General features: G+C 37.8%; 1 protein-coding gene across 1 annotated transcript; it reads right to left on the bottom strand.

Moving 5' to 3' along the window:
* Positions 1–16,350: 16,350 nt before the first annotated feature.
* tbx18 (T-box transcription factor 18) lies at positions 16,351–25,255 on the bottom strand. The gene is made up of 8 exons (XM_084099969.1): positions 24,816–25,255; positions 23,753–23,927; positions 22,968–23,069; positions 22,233–22,404; positions 21,573–21,740; positions 20,454–20,518; positions 18,951–19,045; positions 16,351–18,267 (listed from the first exon to the last, which is right to left on the bottom strand). Exons 1-8 carry the CDS (start codon positions 25,042–25,044, stop codon positions 17,606–17,608), a joined length of 1,668 nt encoding a protein of 555 aa, XP_083956095.1. The 5' UTR covers positions 25,045–25,255; the 3' UTR covers positions 16,351–17,605.
* Between the last annotated feature and the right edge of the window lie 414 nt (positions 25,256–25,669).

The following is a 25,669-nucleotide window of genomic DNA, read 5'->3' as shown; positions in this document are numbered from 1 at the left end:
ACTTTTGTGGGATTTGTTCTTTGGAAGTCTGTATATTTTGCCAATAAACTTGATTTGCAATGGGGGTTGAATTATTTCGATTACAACTGTATATATGTTTAGATATTTGAACTGGAAAACAAGACAAAAATACAGATTAAGAAACTGCAGTTCAAACAAATGTGACTCCGAATTCAGAGCGTCTATAGTAGTGTAGGACGGTGCATGTGTGTTGTCCCTGAGGTGAAATGGTGTAAGAAGTATGTATTTTGTGTGTGTGTAAGATGTGTGATGAAGCGGTCTCTTGTGGAGACTTGCGTTGTGGATCATTGAGTGTGTGATGGAAGGTGTTCATGAGGAATTTACATTAGCACCAAGAGAAAATAAACTTAGCACATAGTATACACACACACACACAATAAAGGAAAAAGGAGAAAGACAGAAATGGAGAGCAAGAAAAGGAAACAGAGAACAGAAAAGAAAAAGGGCAGTATTATAAAAAACCGCATGAGTGAAATTGAAAAAAAAAAGATGAGGTATTTGCAATGTCTCGCTCAGTGACAGTTTTTTTTTTTACATGCTTAACAATGTATTTTGCAGATTAGATGCTGTTTTTCACTGCTTTTTCCTTCTTTAATGTTTTCTACACACTGTAAATGCATTTTCCTTTTGAAGTCACGGGAGACCACAAAGACATCTGTATATTTATGGAAATGGAATGGAAAAATATCTTTGATGCAAATGTACATGCATTTATATGTGTGGTTGTTCATAGGTGCATGTGTATGCGCTTGTGTGCGGGTGTGTTAACTCAGAGTTTTGTGGTCGAGTCTGTAATTGTGTGTCCCTGTACAAACAGCCTCAGTGTTAACTCTCTCTACCATATTTCCACTCCACTTGCACCAGCAGGTCTCAACCTTTAAGACACATGTTCCATTTTATTTCAATTACACTCTCAGAATTCCCCTACAGTATTCCCTCCAATTCCCCTAATGCAGTCCTGCTTCTCTAGGCATCACTAGTTACCCATGGCAATGGGATATTGGCCGTTGCCCCCGGTGATGGGTTATTGGGCGTTGCAGAGCTCCATGCTACATTTGCAATGCTTGGAGCCAGTGAGAGGGGAAGGAGGTCGTCATGGGAACCAAGCACGCTCAGTTGGACCAGACTGCTGACTGAGATTTCCTCACTGGTCTCTATAACCCAGTAAATTTATAAACCCGTAGGCAGTTGCCTGCTAATGCTAACAGCCACCAGCTTTGGCACAAACATAAACTCATGACCATTCTTTTTTTGTAGACCCAGTTTTGAATTTTCAACACCTAACATGTTTTGCAGTCCCATAATGGGATTTTGATGAGATTCTGTGGTTGTTGTTGAGTTCAGCTACTGCCCTTAAAAGTATGCGTTTATTCGGGCAAATATGCAAGCGCTAAGGTCCAACGCTAACATCTAAGTGTCAGCTGTGGATATTTTGTTTGTGTTTGATGAATTAACAGGAAAGTTTGAGGTTTGACCAATTCTGTGCAACTCTAATATTTTTGTTTCCAGTGGAACATTTGAAGCTACTGCTAATTCAGAATACAGAGTAAAAGTAGCAAAATGGCGGTGCATTCTGCATTAGAGGACGTTAAAGGGATAGTTCACCCAAAAATGAAAATTAGCCCATGATTTACTCACCCTCAAGCCATCCTAGGTGTATATGACATTCTTCTTTCAGACGAATACAATCTGAGTTATGTTAAAAATGGTCCTGGCTCTTCCTAGCTTTATAATGGCAGTGAATGGCCGTTTCTGTTTTGAAGTCCATAAAAGTGCATCCATCCATGATAAAAGTACTCCACACGGCTCCGTGGGGTTAATAAAGGCCTTCTGAAGCTAAGCGATGCGTTCGTGTAAGAAAAATATCCAGATTTAAAATTTATTAACTAAAATAACTAACTTCCGGTACGCATCGATTTACGGCGAAAGATTAACACTTGACCTGACGCACGACGCATTGACGAACGTGGAAGCGCAGAGGACAGAGCAAAACAAAACACCACTCATGAATTAGAAGTCTAAAACGAGAATTTTAAAAGAGAAATGTCGGAGGAGCTTGAGTTTGTTGCCCAGCCCTATTTGTTTGAAGCATGAGAGGCGTCTAAGCGTATGCTACTCCCACGTCCTACATCATACATCGTCAAGTGTTACTCTTTTGGTGTAAGTCGACTTGCATAGGCCGCCTGCCGGAAGCTAGTTATTTTAGTCTATAAAGTTTTAAATATGGATATTTTTCTTACACAAACGCATCACTTCGCTTCAGAAGGCCTTTATTAACCCCCCAGAGCCGTATGGAGCACTTTTGTCATGGATGGATGCACTTTTATGGACTTCAAAACAGTAACCGGCCATTCACTACCATTATAAAGCTTGGAAGAGCCAGGAATTTTTTTATTTTTTATATAACTCTGATTGTATTCGTCTATAAAAAAGAATGTCATATACACCTAGGATGGCTTGAGGGTGAGTAAATCATGGGCTATTTTTAATTTTTGGGTGAACTATCCCTTTAAGGGGTCAATATGCCTATGAGGGTATTTACACTCTGTCATTTGCATTTTGATTGGACATCCAATCAATCATTCTATCTTGAATTTTAAATACCCTCTAAATGTTTTGGGTAACCAACTGCCTGTAATAATCAGTGGTGGATAGTAGAGCGTCATGATTAATCGTTAAAAGATCGCAATCTCGATTCAAACACCCACGTGACCTCATTCCTACTTGACAAAGATTCATCTATGTCTATTAAACCTTTGACAAAATCACACAGAACATTCTAATCTGTGTTCACACTGCCACTGAGCCAGAGAGAGCAGTTGTCATGTATAGGTATGAAACAGCTTCACAAACAGTTTTTTCAACCACACAGTATCATTATTTCTGTGTTAGAATAATTCAGATTATCACAGAAATACTGGGATAAAAGTTTGAAGTTCGGATATAAACAATATATACAGAAGTGACCAAAATAGAGCAAATCACCTTTAGAAAGTAACTTGGAGCTTCATATAACGATTATTTCAATTACATTGTTACATTAGTAGGTGGCGACAAGTGACTGTTAAAAATGTATTTGTCATTGAATAATTAATTCAAGGGATTCATTCAAAAATGCTGATTCATTCAGTATTGAAACAAGTGAAGTATATAAGTCATTGAATCATTCATTCAAACCTATTTTTAAAAAAGAATTAATTGAAATTCCATCCATCCATCCATCTTCTTCCGCTTATCCGGGACCGGATAATTGAAATTAATTAAACATTTTTAAATGGACTGCAGCAATTAACAATTTGTTAGAACCTACAGTAAGTATCGATCGTGTGGATAGTAAATTTACTATACTATAAATACTTTTAGTCAGGATAGACGACATATTAAATTTAACACGGATGAAAACGAGGCTGTATGAGACAGTCTTAGTGTTTACAATGGCGAGCACTGAATAAAGCTAGATCATGTAATTTTCTACAACTCAGAACTTTCAAAACTATTTTATGGAGTTTTTGTCTACTGAATTTCTCCCCCCCCCCCCACACCTTTCATCGGCTTTACTTATATCCCTTACAGCCTCGTTTTCATTCCTGTAAAAAAATGATATGGTGTTGTGGCATCTTGAATTAAATCTTGAATTAATCATTCTTTTTGATGGTTCACAGATCTCACTGAACGATTCATTCATGAATTGAACTGACCCTATTTCCGTTGTTCTCAAGTCAACAAAAATGTTTCGATGATCCATTCGGAGTCTGTATGACTCAAAATGCACCACAAACCTGGAGTAATATGATCCTCAGAGCTTGAGTATATGGATGGATTTGACAGATGGCGTATTGTTTATCGTAAATTAAATTCATATTTAGATTACATGACTGGAAGTTGTTTGTTAACTAAATATGCTGTAAGCTCATTTTATTAAATGCTTGAATTTGGGCATATGTCAGCTTTTATGGAGTATAAAACGTTAGGTAATAAATGTAAATACCCAATAAAATAAAGCAAAGTTATTTTATTAAATTAAACAGGAGAAAGCATTTTAACATAAGCAAATTAAGATGAATCCTCAAATAACTAAGCAGGTTTTATAAACTTGTATATTCTTCCAAATTTGTTGGACTTATTGGTGCTTGCAGCTCGCCAGTCTTGAATTAGAAGCCCTGGTGTATTGATTTCCCATCCCGCAGTGTCTGATGTCACAGTCATGGCAGTGAACTCCGAGTCTCTCATCTACCAGCATGACCACTAACAGTAATGGTGAGGACATGCATTCCAGCTGCACCAGAGGGACGAACTTTATGGTAGTTCTATGAGTCGGCTCTGTGAGGAGGCCCACTTTATCATGCTTGGTTAGTGCCATCAGAGTCATTCATCATGCTGTTCCTTACACAGCAGAAGCCTGTAGGAAGCTGTCAATCAACCTGTTCAAACACATCCAGGTTGACAAACACAAACACACATGTCAGCTTTAAAGTTTCAGCTAATAAAATGGAATTGTTAGTGTTCTGTGTTTTGATCTGTTACTGAATATAGAAAAAGCATAGTCCATGACAATTTTTCTGGTGCAAAAAGTTAATAATAATAACAATTTAAAAACTATATTTTGAATTGGAATTTTAAAAATGTAAAAATATGACACCAAACTGAACATGGAAAAAACAATAAAAATTATTATTTTTTTATTCATATTAATAAAACAACTTTTTTCACTTTTTTTTATCTGTGTAACATGGAAGGTTTTTTTTTTTTTTGAATATTTAATAATCACATATTTGAAAATAATTTTTCAAAATTGTAAATAAAACAAAGATTACTGAAGTAAATAAGAAAATGCTATTTCAGTCTTTCTACTTCAAAATTTCACATTTAATTCAGTGTGTTACTTGCCGTTTGTATGTAATTATTTGTATTTTGGAGTTTAGCAGTTCTTAAGAAAACTGTTTCTAAGTAAATCCTACATAAAATATTTTTTTCAGTGTACTGCACAGACTACAAAAAAAAAAAAAAAAACTGTATAAAGCTCTTTAAAAACTGTTTTTGTTTACAATATGATATGCTTTTTCTGAAGTTGATGAGCCTTCTCAGGAAAAGCTGGGATTCTGTTGTAGCCCCTCCCCTTACATTTAGAGTCATCCAATCAGAACACAGATTCTCTTCTGATTGTCACTGCTCACATCAGTAGCTAAGTGTAGAAATGCTGGATGACAACAGAACGAGATCTGGATACGGGTGAGAAGTGAGTGAGTGTGTGTGTAAATGAGGGTTTGTAGGGGTGTGAATGAGATATATCTTCTGATTAGGATTGGATGAAGGCGCCACTGTTTGTCATTCCGGATCCCTGCAGTTCAAAGCCAGGATAAGGGGTGATGACAAGCAAGAGAAGGATGTGTTTGTCTGTGCAAGTGCCTGCGTGTGTCCGTTTGTATGTGTTCGCTTCATGCGAATACACACAAATGTACACACCTTTCTCTTTGTCCTCTTTGTACTCTTTCATTTTCTCTCTTTTCACTTACTCACACATGGTTTTGTAGTGTCTCTTTAATAGTTTCTCAACATCTGTTTGATTCTCTAGGTGCTAGTAATGATCAAACCTGTAAAACCTTCCAGTAAAACCACTAACCTGCTCTCTACAACCCCAGTCTGCTCCCACTGGCCTTTAACATTTACACAAATCATCTGTCAATTCAGAACACTCCAGATTGAATAACCTGCTCACTCGGATTAAAGTCCAGAGCAGCTGAAAGAATGGTGAAGCACTTTATCCATCCATCCATCCATCCATCCATCCATCCATCCATCCATCCATCCATCCATCCATCCATCCATCCATCCATCCATCCTGATCATTCTAAATTAATTATAATTTTAATCTAATCAATACGTATAATATGTTGTGTTGAATGTAATTAGTTGTATTTAATATTAATATTAATGATGATTAGAAATAAAATATGTAATGTAATGTGTGTGTATATATAATTAAATATTTAGTAACACTAAATTAACACAATTTGATTAAATCAGTTAATAAAATATATCAATTAATAATAGACATATAATGCACAAACAAACACTTTTTTCTTTTGTGATGGTTAAAATCATTTATATTTATAAGCTAAGTAGATTTGCACGTTTATGTTCATTTTACATGAGTTAAAGGGATACTTCACCGATTAGCATTAAGCTTTGTATCAGTAGAAACCCGGTGGTATTTTTGAATGACCATGCTTTCCCTCCAAGCAAGTGCATTCTGGGAGTTGTTGTCTTTCATCCACATGAGCCAAAAAAAATAAAAAATTCTGGCTTTTTTCAGTCTTGAAGGCACCAACTTCTAAAATAATTTCACATTTCTATTACATAAATGACCCATATACACATTCATCTTTCCAGCGGTGAAATATCCCTTTAAGAGTAGGGCAGGAACTACTAACAGATGACAAATGAGCAGTTTGTGTAGGTGTTGGTGTGTATGAATGTGGTGTATTGCAGAGAGCTATCACAAATGTGATACACTCCGGAAAACCTTACAGCTGCAACGGATACTCCCTGCTATTCAGACATGCCTGTGTATAGATAAGAAGAACTTCTGAATGTCAGTGTGTGTGGTGTCTGAGAATATGTGTGTATCTCTGTGCATGTGTGTGTTTGTGAATCATATTTTGATCAGATCGATTCTCTAACAGCTTGAATTTGGGAAGCAGAAAGTCTCCTTTGCTCTGTTTGGCTGAAAGGACCCATAATGTCCTTGATGAAGGTGCATGTAAACAAAATAACAACACAAAATATTTGGATCATTTACTACATGCAATAAAAACACAATTATAGCACAGTTGCTGAGCAACCAGCAAAACATTTTTGTCATGGTGTCATGATGTTCTCTTTCTTGATTTGGTTCTCAGGTGTGTTTTGCAACATTACGCAGAGAGGAGCGAGTGCGTGTGTTATGCTTCATAGTAGGCTAATATGAACAGTTTAGTTTTAATTAACCAGGTCATGTGTCAATGTGTTTGTGTCTGTCTCTGATCCCAGTCGTTATCGTAGGCCTGTTGGAGCCTGCAGAGGCTGCCCATCTGACTGCAGGGCTGATAAGCTGTACAGTGAGCACTGGAGGCTGTGTGCGGGTGAAGCTGTCATCCGTTACACCCATGCGGTTTGCTCTTCTCACAGATCTTCTGATCCACAAAGTTGATACATTCCTTAAATGCTGGTGTCTCTTTTACACATTGAAATCTCTTGATGCATGTGATTGAGTGGTTTTGTAGTGCTCTTCATGAGAAATAACTAAACAAATAAATAGATACATTTTACACAACAAATGATATACTGTGTGTGTGTGTGTATATATATATAATATATATAAAATATAATTTTCTGTATAAATTAATCAATATTGAATATTAAAATGCATAAATAACAAACAAAGTATTATATTATTATTATATTTGGGGGATTTTTATTTCAAATCTCAAAAGATTATTAAATAAGAAGGTAAAATTAAATCGATAAATATAATTTATGTGACTGTGTAAAGCATTATAAAATGTTTATGTAATTTAATATCACTAGCACTAAGTTTAGCATTGCTGGGATTAGATGTTCATTTTGGACGTTGTATTTTATTGACTTTTGAATGTCTGGCTGGTCTGCATATGTCCGTTTTCCTTCTAGTTAGATATAAACAAAATGTGGAACTCAAAGCCCAGCTTCCTCTACCTGCAGTCACAATATACTCCCGTATGTTTTAACAACGGCAATCACACACACACAGGGATTAGGGAATAATCCGTGCTTGTGTCTGACCTCTGGGGTCACCAACACATCCGGCTACCAGCAATAATGATGTGATCGCATAAACTCTCTCTCTCTCTCTCTCTCTCTCTCTCTCTCTCTCTCTCTCTCTCTCTCTCTCTCTCTCTCTCTCTCTCTCTCTCTCTCTCTCTCTCTCTCTCTCTCTCTCTCTCTCTCTCTCTCTTGAAAACTAACCTCAGTCCTTCACACAGCAAAAACTTCTTCTTTATCAGAATCTTTTTTTTTTTTTTTGTAAAAATAGATCAACATCCCTAAAACATAATAGAGTTACCTGCAAAACTGCATAATATATCTTAAATGTAAGATTTAATAAATAAAATTCCAGCATATACAATATCTAACACTTTGTGCTTATATTCACCTCACTGTAATTGTGGTTTGTTTAACTAGATTTAACAGAAACAGATGGGACAAGAGAATCTGATTGATTTTCTAATCCTATTATTGATTGTTACAGTGGTTTGGTACTGTACACACTCTGTACTGTGTGTGTGTAGAAGAGAGTGTGTGCCTATCAGAAGTGGTTACTGTAGTCCTGTGGGACATTTCTTATGCTCTTTTACTCCTCCTGAGCGTGTGCCTCCTTGGTACTTCTCGGATTATGGCTGATTTAAATGTAAACTGCTCAACACAAAAACATGCACATGCACAACACAGATTTATACACTTTAAAACAATCCTTTAGCCTCTGTAAGTAGTTTGAAACGTATCTTGTAGTTCTCTGAATGCGTATGTCTGTCTGTATGTTGTCATTCCAGACTCTGTGTGTCTTTCAGTACGATCGGTTCCTCTCAGCAGTCATCTCTTCAATAATAAACACATCTACATGTTGGCCTATACATATCCATGGTCAGTCACCATAACTTTTTTAGTGTTGTGGGTTTTAGCAACAGCTGAATCTCTGATATCTTTGGCATGATCCTAGTTAAAGGGAAAGTTCACTAAAAAATGAAAATTCTGTGTGGATTTGTTCACCCTCAACGATGTCCACAGACAAGGTAGAGTATGTTGCATGATTTGAACAAAATAATGACTATTGTAGGCCTAACGCTTATCGTAAAGCAAGTCAAATTTGTAGTTTCTTATGTCGAACTACAGAAACGCTACCCGATCTTGCAAACTTGCAGTGCGGTTATAGCAGATATAGGGCTGCAAAGCGAATCCAGAAGTGCCTTTCACCCTGTTACGACTTGATGAACCACTGTTTCGATTTTAGAAACATTATTTTAAGGTAAAAAGTTATTTAGTGTTGCTTTAAAATGACAAATAAATGCATACTCTCAGAGCGCTCCTCAAGTTATGTTTGTTTATACCATCTGTAATCTTTCTGTGCTACATTATCTGTATGTATCTGATTTAGAACGAGCAGAAATCTATAAGAAATATAACGACTCAGACAAAATAACTGATAAAAATAAGCTGTTATGTAGGAGCAATAGCCTTGTGACATATACCACAGCTGAGCACGGCCCGAGTTCGTGTCTCGTCTAGAGGTTTAGGCTTAAAATGTTAACCTCTAGTTGCAAATTTTGGCATGTTGCAAAGCTTTCTCTTCTCTTGTGTTCTTACTAATGACGTTATCAGCTATTAATAGTAGTAAAAATAAAAAACCAGCAGTAATTATCAACAGAATTGACATTTTTGGTTGCACATCTCTTTAAAGTTGTTTATTTAAGTTGATTATTTTAAGACTTTTTTTTTTTTTTTGACTGAATGTCAGTCTTAGCACTGGAAGCTGAGTGCCAGTTGCTTACTGGATCTCTGCTTTGTGATTGGCTGTTGAATGTACAAAGTTGTCAGTTGTGGTGCTGATTGATTGACAGCTCCGAGCTCTTCTGGCCGCCTGGGTGGTCATGTTGATCCTTCCTTTTCAGATGTAAACACATCTATAGCCAATCAGAAGACACTCCAGGGACTCTGGGTAACGCAAAGCAAGACCTCTGAGCTATAACAAATCTCCCTTGGCATATAAAACACAGTATTTGTCTATTTAGAATACTTTGGAGATATGTACAAATATATAATCTTTTTTTTAAATTGTATTTAATTCACAAATAATTACAAAGAAGCAGCAAGTAACATTGAATTGGACAATTTTGAAGTAGAGATACTGAAAGTCTGAGTGTGTGTGTTTAAGAGAGAGAGAGTGTGTGTGTGTGTGTGTTATATGCATATGAGAGCGTGTGTTTGGGGCCGCGGCTCGTTGATGTAGCTGTCATGGGAGAGTGGACTCTAGTCCAGGAACCCTCCGGATGGAACCGGGGGGGGACTCGGAGCTCTTCTCAAAAACCTAAATAAACCAAGATTTCCTCACTGCCCACCAGAGAGAAAGTGAGAGAGAGCGAGAAGCGTACATTTTTGCGAGCCTTTATATATAGCCCATAGTCTGCCAAACTGCTACTACTGCAGTTTCTTTGTCCTGTGTATCAACTGCATATCCATACTTTGCAAATGACAATGTCAGACAATACATGATAAGCATAATTATGTTAAAGAGATGGAGTTGTATTACTTCAACTGTTGTCCTTTATTTTGGGCATGTATATATATATATATATATGCATGTGTGTGGGTGCATACATGTGGTGCAGATTTAACGAGGTTGTCATTTTTCACAGCTAAAAATGACATGCGTCTCTTGTTAGTGTGTGTGTGTGTGTGTAAGGGCACTATAGATGGCATGAGTGACCTTGAGCTTGTTTTAACCAGGAAGGTTTAACACAATTGGTCACTCATATCTGTGTGTGTGTGTGTGTGTGTGTGTGTGTGTGTGTGTGTACCTGTTTTTCTATCCCGGTGGGGACTTCAACCTGAATGCACACAGACTCATGGGGACTCGTGTCACAGTGGGGACCTAAATAGAGGTCCCCATGGGTAAACAAGCTTATAAATCATACAGAATGAGTTTTTTTGGAAATGTAAAAATGCAGAAAGTTTCCTGTGATGGGTAGGTTTAGGGGTAGGGTTAGTGTAAGGAGATAGAATATACCGTTTGTACAGTATAAAAACCATTAAGTCTATGGAGAGTCCCCACAAAGATAGTAAACCAGACATGTGTGTGTGTGTGTGTGTGTGTGTGTGTGTGTGTGTGTATGAGTCTGTATTCATATCGCTTTGTCCTTGGCCTGTTGAGGAATGCAGGACTCAAAGGTCACGGCCCATATATCCAGAATGCTTTGCATCATGACACACACTCATTTAGCTGTGGGGAGTTTAAAATTGTTGCACCTTGTAGAGATACAATTTCTTCTATTCCACTCATCTCAACTTCTCACATCACTCGTTTTATTCTGCTCGGTCCTTTGCTGCTTTCATCTGCTGCTTTCAACAATTGTTTTTCATTTTTTAAAAACTTATAATTTTATTATAATTTTTATATTCTCCTATAACTATATTTCAGTAAACACTTACAATATGTGTGGTGTCTATTTCTGATTTTCATGAACTGTGAAATTTAAAGCAATAAATTTAAGACATTTTGAAAATCTAACTTCATCTGCCTTTTTTGTTTCCCTCTGGAAATGTCAGTTCATTCATTTCTGTTCATTCATACACATCCCATGTTGTATTTGGCAGACATATACATTTATGGATTTGGCAGATACATTTATCCTTTTTTTCACATATAAACAACATTTTTTTTGTGTGTGTGTTCCTGTGGGAATCAAATTGATGACCTTGCTGTTGCTAATCCCATCAGTTTCGCTACAGCATAATTAAAAGTCATGTGTCAAATATAAATTTAGGACCCCCAGATCTGGCACACAAAAATACATTTATAAATGGGAATACGCTTTGTGCCAAAACACATTCTTATCATCAGATTAATCATGTAAACACCCAATGATCCGAGTTTCATTTCTTTTTCTCCTGGAACATGAAAACCTCTCGCAGGGCTCACAAGCCTTTCACTGCCTCTCGTTCTCCCTTCCCCTTCTCTCTTTTACTGGCTTGGACACCCACCTCTCTCTCCTGTCCTATTCCTCCCTTCCTCTCCCAGGCTGAAATAGTGATCATGGCTGCTGTTTCATCAGCTCTTTGCACTTCGCACTTCTATTAAGATTGATGGTGTGCTGTGCTATAAATGACAGTGCTAAGTCTGGCCATAGCATTAAGGAGGGGGACTGAACAGGGGAGGGAGGAGGGGGGGGATGCCGGCCCTCCGCATTCTACTGCTAATGGGACGAGAGAAGTTGGATGTGTGTGTGCGTTTGGGTGTCACTATTTATGCTGCGTGCAAAAGACAAATGGCCTTTGCTGTTAACTAACCGGCATTTACACACAAACTTGCTTTTTCCATCCCTTATTGGATTTAACTGTGATTTAAATTAAGATAATTTTGTTATTAACTGAGGTAAACGACAGCAATTACATCACCATAATATTTGCATACTGAATTTGTAGTTTGTGTTCTGTTACATATATTTGCATATCGAATTGTAACTGGTCTCTTCTATCTTGTATCTATTTTAGACATGCACTAATACTATAATCATGGCCAAAGTTTTATTTCCTTTTACTTATTAAAAGGAATGTAAAATTCTTCTATTAGCATATGTGATATGACAATAATTGTACATCGAAAAACTCAAGCAAATTATTGCAAATTAGTGTCTGTCTACAATTGGCTGGACAGAAAACATCAGATGTGTGTAAACTTTCTAATAAAAATTTCTGTCCACCAAGGGGAATTCAAAATGTGTATATAGGCTTTCTAGTTTACTTCAAAAATGATATGATCAATAAGTTATGACCAAGTTATGGTCAATATGTTTTACATTGCTTTAACTCATCAAAATAAGTAAAAAAAAAAAAATTTGTTGAAGTCATTCAAGATTAAACTCGTTTTTTAAGTCTGTTTAATGTAATTTAAGTTTAAATTACTTGAACATCCAAGTTGATGGTACTTAAAAATAATTAAGGCAGCAACTTTTTTTACAGTGTTGCTGCCTCAAACAAAACAGAATGTCTTTCAAAAATTGTATGCCTCTGACCTAGAAAAGACCTAGTTCTTCTATTTTATTCTCCCAGTACCTTGCAAAACTACTGTTTCCAAGCGAAACTCTTTGCAGTGTATTTATATAGTTAAACAGATTATACCAGGACCATATTGGTTATTGGCTGAAATTAGTGATTTTTTTGGTGTGTGTTTTTTTTTACACGTCTGCAGATTTGGGATATTTATTGGATTTTACATTTTTTTAACAGCCTGGGACTTTCGATTGCACCAAAATAAATGGAAACTAGTCTGCGCAGGTGTGAAAAATGACAAAATGAATAAATGTTACATGTAGCACAAAGAATTGTGACACACATTGTTATTAGGCAATGAATAAAATAGTCTAAACCATCCAAAATTTCGAGTCATAATATTACAATACAACCTCATACTGTACCACTGTCTTAAAAGTGTAAAATAATAAACACATATCACTTTCATACCTTGTGTTTGCTTGTCGTTTATGAGTGTGTGATGGAAGGTGCTAGTGTGTGATGAGAGCTGACTGGAGCGTCACTCCGGAGAGGGCTGAGCTGACCTTAGCTATGATTTGCATTTCAGTTTTGATTTATCCAAGTTACAGATCGTTTAGACTCCTGGAAAGATACAGAGAAGACATATATAGAAGAGATCAGTTTCTCAGACACACACACATGCACATAAACAGTTTCAAAGAATGAGGAAGTCTTTCATAATATATTTTCATGGTTATATTAGAGGAGAATATGGCCATAGATTGACATTCATCATGGCAATATATAAGGCTCTGAAAACAGGGTTGAACCATAGACATTAATCAGGTGGATGGTGGGATTTGATGACAAAGATTAAACGAGTGTAAGAGACACCAGTCAGCTTCAGATTACTGCAACTGTCATCAAATACCCCCCAGGCCATTAACGGGTCACGCAGACCCTCTCGCCCCCCCCCACACACACACATATCAGCACCACCAGCACAGCTCGACCCTGCACACCACAGGTGCTCTTCCTGGAACACCCAGCGGACATACACACACACAAACACACACACACACTGTCCACTTGTACTCCTTTTACACTTGCTGGAAATTCTTTTTCTTGTCCTGCACACAGAATGGCTCAACATGCTCCCTTTGACTGTCTCATCTGTGTGTTATTTATGTTTGTGGACCATAAGAACAATTAGATTCCTTGAAATGTAAATGATAAATCCCTAAATTATGCATTCACAAAATTAGGATTTACTTTAAATAGGCTTATATTGTGCAAAATGGGACTTGGTAATATGGTAATATTATTACCATAAACAATAATAAATACAATAGCGATGATGTTACATGACCACTGGTGTTGAGACTAACAAAATTCATTATAATTGTCTACCACTACTTGTTAATGACAACGAGACAGAGGTATGAAGTAACCAAGAAATAATCATTTTAAACTTTATTTTATCTGTTCCCTGTTTGTTGTTTCAAAACACTTTTTTGAGGATTTTACAATAAAAATGTGAAAGTTTTCTGTAGGTTAATGGGCATTTGTGTTCACGAGAAAACGTTATATACGATTTCGTATTAATTCATACAATGTGAATCCTACAAAAACGTACAATTACTAGAAAAAAGTAAGCATGAAAGTCCATCCCTAAACACACCAGTCACTGGTGCATAAGCAGATCAAAACGTAAAAACGTAAAATAGTTATGAATTGCCATGAGGTTGTGTTGGTTTTATGATTTGTCACGAGTGCTTGACCACAACATAGAGCAAATGGCATGGATTTCTAAAATATCATCTATCCAGCGTTTGTATTAGTCATATGCAATGCAGAACACGAGGCTCCTCGCTAAAGTGAACTGCTATTAGTGGGTATTGAAGTTGAATGTCAGACCATTTGGCAATTTACCAGGAGACACACAGATGAATATATGCAACAGTGCATGGTAATGTAATGTGGCCCGGGTTGCACTGGTGGAAATAAGGCTTGCCTTTTTCCAAAAACATAATGGACGTATGAGGAGCTGTTAAACAAGAATGAAATATTCATGATTTGTGCGAACGGTCGAACATAATGTTCTGCCCTTTCTAGGTTGTTTTGGGGTCTTATGGTCTGACGTAGTTTTTTGTGACTTTCTGTAGTTAGAATGTTGAAGAAATGTAAATGTGCAAAGATTGCACAATCAGTATAATGGTGGAGAAGTGCATAAGTGATGTCTGTAAGGCCTGTGAGACGAGTGTGAAAATGTAACGCTGTTGGCCGTGTGGAGAGAAGATGATGCCAGGCACTGAGGGACCGAAAGATGATCCCGTATGCCAACACACTGGCATGAAAAGAGAGCCCTGGCAGAGTAGTGGCGATGACCAGTACCATAAGGCATGTTAACCAGTGAATCTAAAAAGCATATGTAGTTGAGTTATATTACACTTTATTGCTGGATATGAAAAATCAATATGGGCAAAAATAAACAGGTTTTTAAATGTATTTCTCATTTGCTTATTTAAATTATTACTGCCATTTAAGTTGACTGATCATGGATGAAAGGAATATTATATATGTGTATATAAATGTTTTTGTATACTATATATGTATAATAATGTGTGTGTGTGTGTACGTGTATGTACAATATGAAAACATATATAAATGTACAAATATTTAAGTTTAAGTTTTTATTTGTTATTAAAGAACATTTATATATATACCATACTGTTTTAGTCCTATTTAGTCCATTATGGAGTCAATTTTATACATTATTTTATACATTAAGTATACATTTTACACACACAGGCCTTTACTGGCCTCAGAGTGTTAATGTCCTCAGGTTTACTGATAATGAGTCAGTAATGTGAGGTGTGTGAATGTGTGTGCATAAGGATATTGGTGTATGTAAGGTTTGCCAACCATGGGGGGAGGCTGTCACCTGTTAGTGAGATACAGCAAGCCAACCATTCCTCTGTTCTAAAATAAAAAAGCACCCGACAACCTCCTCTCTCTCTGCATGTGCTGTTTGTCTTTCTTCTTCAGTCCAAAACAGGTGTCTCACTGGTTCTGGTTCTAAGGACTGACCCAATGTTAGACTGCTAGTACAAATTCCTAGTGCTGTTTGAGTATTTTCAAAGTTTAGTCCCCTAATTTGTTTTTTATGTTTGCAGTTCACTAGGTGTTAAAAGTTAGAAGCAGTCAGAAGGCGCGCACACACACACACACACACACACACACACACACACACACACACACTCTTAAGCTGACCACGAAGATAATAAACGTAATGTCACGCTCATTTAGCGACCAGAAAACTTGCTGATGTATGATTTCTCAGGGACAAAAGCACAAACTTTTTTTCTCATTTCACATTTAATTGTTTAAAATGTAAAGTTGCAAGTTCAAACTCTTCTGTGTGCATGAATGCATTCTGTTTGTGTGTGTCAGTGTACCTCTAGGAGCCCCTGGTGGTATTTTTCATTTGTTAGGCATTCAGAACCTTTGCCTGACCCCAAGAGAAGCATCTAATGCTCAAACACACGCACAAACTCCTTGATTATTCTTTGCCATATGGATATATTTTATTTGGCTCAAAGGGTTTTCTAATTATCAGGCCAACAACAGTCAAACATGGAGGAAGTGTCAAAAGAGTGGCCTCTGGCAAAAAAAAGCCTTATTATTAAAATGCAAGTATTTAAAATTGCCGTAAGTGCAAGTGAAATCTTTACACAGTATCAATAATATTCATATTCTCCATATTTGTGAAAAATTACATTTAATACGAAAATTAGCAAAAGCTAACAGCGTTCTTGGAAAAAGGAAAAGCGTTCTTGTCAGTCTTGGATTCAGAGTGAGACAGCTGACCTGGAATCAGCATGTATCTCGTGGCAGGATAATCCTTCTGAAGAATGCCAATGGTTGTATTTATAAAGTGTGAGAATTATCATCTTGGATCAGATTTCATTCAGTCCTGTCTGTTCCAAGACCCAGACAGCAGCGCTGATCCAGACAAAAACCCTTCGACTTGGAGAGAATTTGTAAACACTAGCCCACATTTTGTTTTTCCGTGTCCAGTTTCAGATTAAATCACATTATCTGCCATTAATGCTGATCGGATGTGCTCAAAAACCTCAGCACAAATAAGTGACGTAGTTACCTGATGATTGTCACCTAGAAAATGGTGAGGTTCAAAATTCAAGTCATTGAAGCCTGTTTCATACTTCGTGACATCACTTCCTGTCATTTTCAGTCTGCTCACTCTTAAGTGCCAAACTCTGTTTTATTGTCCATAAGATGCTGAGTCCAGCCTCACAAAAGGCATCTGTTAAAGTCCTCACACTCCTACCAGCAGTTCAGGGGACTCATTGAACCTTGATGAGATCCGATGGCTGATGTCCTTTCATGCCGTGAAACTGAGCAGGATTGTGCGCAAGTGTGTTGGTAAAGTGTTTTCTAGGTTTCCCCGCGTGATTCTTCAGGCATTTCCATACCCTGGTGTCCAATAATAGTCTGTGCCGCTTCATCAGAATGATTTTAATGATATAAAGTCTATTTAAAAAATATCCTCAATGTTATCTTCAGCTGTCATTTTCACAAAACATAAATGATATTGCAGATTTCTCTCAGTTCTTTACATTGTGTACATCTGTTTCTTTTGCTTGCCATAGCAGGATGTCCCTCTCTCAACTCTTGCGAGAGTGATGAATGTCCGACGGATTATAAATTATGCGATTGACTAGTCCTAAAAACTAGTTTATACTCAAAGAAAACATTCTTAGCTGAGTTTTGTAGTCCGTCAAAGTTTTTGGGTCACAGGTCAAGCCATGTGGGCTGTCACCTGGGAGGTGGAGCTTGTCAGCCCCAAAGTCCGTGAGTCAAAAAGATTCTGTTGACTACTACTGAGCATATGCAGACCGTCCACAGTGGATAGAACCTGCCTGTCCGTCAGCGTCCCGCTAGGGGAGGAGCCAAGGAATGAACTTTGCGTGGCGGCTGCCTTTTCAGGGCTGGTGGCCAAGCGGGGAGAAGTGGAGAAGTTGTAACCATAGAGGCCATAAGGGCTGTGCAGGCGGAACCCATTATAGGATCCCTGTGTGCTCTGGTTGGCGGAAAACGCATTATGGGTATGGCTGGGCATTAGGTACTGCAGCTGGGAGGTTGTGCTTGGCATGCTGTGGATCTGGATTGGCAGGCCACTCTGTGTGCACGAGAACGCTTCACCTTCGGTCCCGCTCATATACGTAGAGCTCCGAGTAGTTGAAAAGGCATCTGCCGTGGGGCTGGCCAGTCGACTGTAGGAGTCTGCGGAGAGGGGAGGGGCGTAGCGGTGGAGAGGGTGGCTTGTTCGACTGCAGGTGGAGTAATCGCACACGGGCCCTGCCCCGGAACCCAGGTGGAATGTAGGGGAAGAGCATGAGGACGAGGACAGCAGATGTGTGTGTGCTGAAGACCCAACAACACCGTGAGAACCAGCTGCACCTGAACGCAGTCATAACGACATATCGTTAATAAAACATATATACAAAATATACAAATCTCATAGTGTGAAATTTCACATTACAGAGATTCAAAGTAAACATAAAATCGAGTTTATTTCAAAATATATCATATATCATAATGCATCTTCCTGGTCTTCATATGTACCAGGGTTGTGCAAAAAATCATATTTGAAGAATTGGCTCATCTTTAAATCACTTCACGGTTCATCTAGTTATTTGTTTGGTTAAAAGTTTAGTTACAATATATTAATTTCTTTGAATTCTTTCATTTTGCTCCCAAGCATTCAAATTTAAGTTCCAATTCTGCATCCAGTTTGCTAGCTCAATTCAAATTTAATTCAAATTCAGGAATTGAAAAATATATAAAAAAAGAAAAGAACATTCTGTTATTTATTCACCTTCATGTTGTTCCAAACAACATTGGACCCAATTTACTTTCACTGCATTATAAACATTTTAGACATTTTTCACAATATTCTTTTGTTTTGTTCCACAGACAAAATAAAGTCTATTTGAAATGACATGAAGTATGTTAAACTCATTGGTACAAGATATTCCAAAATCAAAAATGTCTTATTCATGTAATTATTTACAAATACGTATAAACAACAACCAATTGTGCAATGATACATTTGACAGGGAAAACATAGACACACGTGGTACCTTGTTTAGTGATTCCAGGGAATTCCTCAAATGTCAGAGTTCTCAGTGAGGGCCGCCAGAACGCATACGACTCAACCAGAGCCTCTAGTCCCATCCTAAATCACACAAGCATTCTGATCAATAAACATGTATTAGACACAAGAACACACAATTTGCATACAAATACAAAGGCAAGAGTGATTCAGTAAAGCTCTCAGTCCACTTCACAGAAAAGCTCTGCATCTGGCTAACCTTTCCAACAATGTGTTCAATCCTGCCAGCCGTCTTAGTGCTAGGCCCTTTCTTTATCAGTATGTATTTGGGCAGTAAAGCAGAGCAGGTAATGAAGAACATAAAGTGTGTGTGTTGGTGTGTGCGACGGCAAGGCTATAATTATTTTCACATAGCTTTATCGGTGGGATCAGACATAGAGTGCAGGAAGCCACAGTTAAAGCTTTACGAGGAGAGAGAAAGAAAAAGAGAGAGGGGTGTGTGTGTGTGTGTGGGGGGGGGGGACTTTTCTGGCTTTTTCTGGAAGTAATGGTGGTGCTCGGTGCGCCTTGTTAGCGTGGACGTTACCCCACCCCCTCCACAGTACCACTCTCAGGCGATAATTCACACAAGATGCCTCAACTTGTTTCGGCCCCAGTTTTATCAGCCACACCACTTGAGCTATCAAGTGGCCGAGTTTGTTTAGCAAACTGCTTAACTTTTCCTGTAACACTGAGCCACGGGGCTCGGTCTAAGTGCTCAGCGAGACCTCGCATAGGGACGGAGGAAAAGTGGATGTATGTGGTCTGCTGCGATTCAGAGGGGTGTTAAAATCGCTCTCGTTTAAAAATAATGAGCAGAGTTAAACTTCCCCACTGAGCTTTCGAGTCAGAGTCGTGCAAGCCTTATTTCTGCACAGCCTCCATTTCCTGTTTGCACGGTTATTATTTATTTCTCTTGTGTTATGTGAAGATGGAGATTATTTTTTATTGTGCTGTGTATTTTAATTTATACATTTATTTTTGTACATGGAATAATGGCTTTTAATCTGACTCTGTTTTTATGTTTATTTTGTCTGGGCCTCTATGGAATCTTGTGTTACTTTCAGTTTGGCTAAAATAAGACTTTTCCCTTTGGATCTGATAATCCTTTAATACGGTTTGATAGTTCTGAAATAACTTTACACTGATGTCAGAAGAGAATGAGAAGTTGAACAAAAAATTCTTTGTTGCCTCAAAAAAAGCTAGAGAAAAATAATGTAATATAGTGTAATTTCTGTATTGCAACACAAAAAGGTAAAAGCAGAAACTACACATTTTGGCTATTCCGTGACAGATGGGCTTGCCTCAATTGTGATCAATAAAATTTAATGAAAAACCTTGGAAGACCCATTTCCCAGTTCCAGTATTGGTGCAGTTACTGCTTTTTAAAATGTACAATGCCATTGACTCAAATCAAGCAAATCCTTTGGAAATCCAGAGCTAAGCATTAGTAACAAAGATATGTACATATACAGTAACTAAATGTATTTACCTATTTCTTCCTGAGTCTCTGAATCCTTTTGCAAATGGATTCCTGTCGATCTTCAGTCTTGTTATCTGTAAAAAATCCACACACAAAACACATTCTCTTTACTGACCCAAAGCCTGTTATGTCAAATTCCCTGACCTAGCACCAGTGACCCTTATCCCACAATGCAATGTGTGTGGGTTTATTTTATAAGCTTTTTTCTTCCGTATGTGTGTGTGTGTGAGAGAACATGTGTGTTGTGTTTTTATAAGCTCAGACAAATGGGTGACATAATTTCTAAAACTTGGCAGTTAACATGAAAACGATGATAAGATTTCAAGCTCTAACTTAAAACATTGCTCTGGTATTAATCTGTTATAGCAAAACAAACAATATATAAAATCAAAATTTAGTACTTTTTTTTTTTCTGTGTTGCAATTTATAAATACTTTGCTTCTGAACTGTAGGCGAAGGAAAGTCAATACATTTGCCTAAATAAACACTGTGCCCTTTATGGGGTGTTGGTTGCATACTCTTTCAGTCTCATAGAGGCTTTGATCTATGAATTTAGAGAGCAGGAGCCCTTCACATCCCAACTTTAGGAGATTTGTATGATTATTTCAGTAATATATCATATAAATTAAGTCATTTATCATACCAGTGTATCCTAAATGCGAGCATTCTGCAAGTTAACTGGGTTTATTATAAAAAAAATAAAACATATTAAAAAAGTTAATAAAATGAACAAAAACAACTATTATTGTCACAATAGAACATCTCTGCTTTATCCATTGTATTGAGTCCAGATAATTCTAAAAATAGGTCCTGTGTGTTAAATTTTGCATATCTTGTATCCTAATAATATTATTCATATTGTATATATTACTTGCTTTTGTCTTGCTTGCTTGGACTTACAAAAATAAATTGGCCAGTTTTGTTGTGGCTGGCATGACTTTCCTATTCATTTGTTTTATAAAAATCAAGCCGTAATAATGTAATCCAATAAAAAGAAAAGGCACTGTGCCCGACGAATTCCTCTTCATTTAATTTCAAGAAACAATCTGACCCAGCTTTTTTGCAGCTTTTGTGATGTGTTATCAAATTGTGCATAAAACAGTTATGGCAGGATGTGTTGGGGATTACCTGTTGGTTTTGGTATGCAGTCACCGTTGTGAAGACAGTTTCAGGGAAAGAGAAAGCTTTGACACCGTCCCCAGTGGGAACCGCCTTAACCGGCGAGAGTTCTTCACCGCACTCCTTACGGATGACGTGGACACGGGGCTGGTACTTGTGCATGGAGTGCAGAATGATCTGGAAAACATTACATCGCGCATCAGTGTTTAGAGTGGGAAACGGAGGAATTACCAAAGCAGTTTTCTACCTCAATAAAAACACACATGCCTCCATTTTCAAAGGCCAAACGGGCCTTTAACTGCCTCGCCCTGGGGATGCTTTCAATTGAGTTTGTTTACAACCCTCCACATTACAACATGTTTAGACCTTTAAAAAAATACAGCAAAACAAAATGCACACCGGGCGACAATGGCTAGCATATGTGTAATGGGATGCATGAAAAGAGTTGTCCAATTATAACATTTAATTTATTTCAGGATCACAGAGGGAAATTCTAAAGGTCTGCTTTACTAACTAACTTATGAAGTCTTAATGTATTTGCAGGTTTTCCTTATAAGCCTAACATAGACAAAAAAGATGCAGTTTTCCTCATTCAAATGTACAAAAACAACAACAAAACATTCATATTCAATAAATTACTCTTGGATACATAATAAGAGATTCTCTCACATGGCCTTGGTCGTCGAGCTCGTTATTGGTCAGTTTGAGTTTGTCGAAGCTTATAACCTGGCGCATCCACGTCTCACCGGAAGCAGGGGAATCCGGATGGATGTAGACGCGTGGAGGGACAGGAGAGTCGGCGTTACCCGCTACCATCCACTTCGAGCTGTGGTACACGTACCTTGGAATGGGAAAAAAGTCAGTGTGGTGACTTACATAATATGATTTACATATTATGTAAATCATATTTACATAATATGAATTTTAGACGGCTCTACTTTTTAAAGCAATATCTTTCAGTATAGTTTTGGACGCAATGTATTTGATTTCAGTTAGCTAACCGTCTCAGACTACATGGTTGCTTAGTCACTTAAGTTTCTTTAATATATTTGTGCTGTGTAAATAATAAAATATATAATGACAGTAGCCTGATTGTTTTGTAGATGCAGCGAAAATGAACTGAAATCACTTGAGATCACCCCATTATACTGTCTTTACAGCTGTACAAAATGTTCAGATAGAGCATCCCGCATTGAACTAACGCGTTATGAATTTGTTTTGACTGCCGTTGTCTCATGACCTTCAGGTCCACGAGGTCAAACTCCCAAAAGGGCATCGCAAAAGGCCGGACTGAAGATGTCAACAAAGTCCCGGAGTGCCATTTGTGGAGACGGTTAGTTCAAAATGCTCAATATTAGGCTATGCAGCGACCAGTTGGGAAGACAAATTTCGTAAATTGCTCACCTGTACCGTTTGTTGTCGACAGGAACAATATCCATAGCAATATAATACTGTTGATGAGGATCCAGTCCCACAATCTTAACCCTCATCGCGGGAAACATTCGCCTGGGATAAAATGACATTTTATATTAATATTTTCATTAGGACTACATAATATTGAGGCAAGCAGAATTGCAAAAGGAAATTCAGATTTCCAAAGAGCACAGTTTTTACCTTTATGTGGGCATCATTTTTCTAACACTAGCCTAGGCTATAACGCAGCCCGTTTAAGTCAAATAGCCTACTTTTTTTCCAAATAGGCATATTTTTAGAGATACGTCAGTTCATTTAAATAAATGGTCAGTCAACAACTCAACATAAAAGTCAACATAAAAGTAGGTAGCTTATAATGCACAAAACCAGGCCTAATATAATAGTAAAATCTATCAAATGTGTGTAAAAAAAAAAAAAAAAGAGGCTATATGAGCAGTAGGCCTATTAGCCTAAATATCAGCGGCATTTTCGTCGCAATCCCTTTTTAATTCAGTATTTAATTCCCAAAGTCCATTTCTGAAAGTAAGCGCATACAAAAGAGACTGTCTGGATATTTCAGCAATTTAATTCAGACTTTGGTAAATGCGTTTTGGATTAAGAATTCATGTTTGGTTACATCAAATAAATGTTTTTATAGAAATTAAAACAAGTCTCATGGCGTATTTTTTACTTTAAAAGAAATTAGTGTCTTTATGATTCAAACGTAAATATTGTGAAATATTTTAACATTGAAAAGCGTGTTTTGTGTGATGCACCTGCCGGCTTTGGTGATGATCATTTCAGTTCCTATCTCGTGGAATCGCTTCCATAAGTCTGAGCCCTGCAAATCCACGCGCATCTCCTCTCCGGAGCTCGTGCCCGATTGCGCGAGGAGCTGCGCGCCCTGGGGTGCAGGTTGTGGGCTATCCAACAACACGTCCTCAGACTCAGCTGAGAAAGACAGAAAGAGTTTGTCTCAATTATTGCATAACAATCTGCAGAACCCTTTTTATTTAAACTATTGTTATTGCAATAACGAGTGCTGAAGTGGCATGCAAACTTGCTTTGTAATGATTTTCTGTATTCGTACTACATGTAGGCTATTTACAGACTAGGTTATTATTACTTTATAAATGCTGTTGAATATTATAGTGCAATTATAAATAGCCTACATTTCCCCCGGGTTTTCCGTTATGGAATTAAGAATTTAAGTCATGACTTTGTGATGCATTATCAAGATGACAGATTCTTAGAAGAACTGCATTCGTTTACTTTAAAATAATACATAAATAGGCTAAAAAATCAGCGAATTTTATATTTTATTCTAGCTCTATCCATAGTTTGTTTTTTTTGCAAGTAGGCCTATTTAGGCTTTAGTAATGGCAAGTTAATTTGAGTGTTTATGATTGTGGCCAAACTCATAAACAGAATAGATTAGTCACTCTCTTAGTGCCCATATTTATGAGGCTCATAACTGTGTTATTTTGTGTTTCTATACTGTATTTTTCGTCTTTGTCACCCTGACTTGACTCAATTACATGTCTAAATTACAGAGGTAGGCTATTTTTACTTCAGAATTTATTGATATATTTATTGAAGATTTTGTTGGTGAAAGACTGTCTTCTTTAATGTACATTTTTGGTTTGTATTTAGCAGCCTATTACAAAACTATACAGGCTAGAAATACAGAATAACATTGTGTATGTTTTCATCGTGCCATGTTACCTTTCAGCCAAGATAATTACAAATACATATTTATTTTGTGGTTGTGGTTTGTTTCGCGCGTAACAAGCCTATTTCTTACATAGCTATAAGTTAGTCAATGGATAGGCTACTTACGGGATTCGTCGCTTACGCAGTCTATCTCGCAACTCCTGGTGCTGGGACAAGTTCTCCTAGTCTGGGGTTGCGGACTTTCTGTCAGGCTCGACTCCTCGTTTACCTCCTCAAAACAATTTTCGCTGTCCTCCTCCAGCTTTCTTTTTTTCTCCGTGCCAATAAGCGCTTCTACCGAGAATGCGTGCGCTTTGAGGCTCATAGTACACGGGGACCGTCGTTTCTCAGCCATGGTTACAAACCGAGAAGACAGATTGGACGAGAAAGAGAAGTTCACCAGAAGTGCACTTGCAACAGCACTTAATCTAGCATTCCTTGAGTCAGAATAGTCCACTTCAGTAACTAATTAAAACGAGCGATGTGACAAAGACGCTGAAAACGAAGCGACAGTCTATTTAAAACAGTCTCATCGGTCTGTCAACGCGCACGGACACCGAGGCAGTGGCCGGGATTCGTTAAAGTGCCAATAACCAGGGCAAAAGAGGGGCGGGGGCTCCTCACGTCAATCACCGGCGCTCTCTGCCAATAGGCGCGCTGCGTTTCGGCCCTCGTGTGAAACGTTCCGCCCATATGTGGTAAAGCCTGGCTGAATGAATCATCTCTCACTCACTGAGCTCCAGTCGTGCTCGCGGCATTGCGATCATTTTCACACTGCGGCTGTACATGCTCCACATGCTTCCGCATTACCTCCTCACGAGCCCTTGTGAGCCAATTCTGTAGAATTATTACCAAATCTACGCCTGTATCTGCGTGAGGCCCAGTAATAAGACATGTCAAACTAACCTGACTTGAGACTTGCAGTCTACAGTTTCTAAATACAAGTCCCCAAGAAGCACTCATTTTTACTACGAGACACA

The sequence above is a fragment of the Abramis brama genome (genome assembly GCF_963993115.1).
Source record: "Abramis brama genome assembly, chromosome: 22".
NCBI lineage: Eukaryota > Metazoa > Chordata > Actinopteri > Cypriniformes > Leuciscidae > Abramis > Abramis brama.
This window is presented reverse-complemented; position numbering and strand designations above follow the sequence as displayed.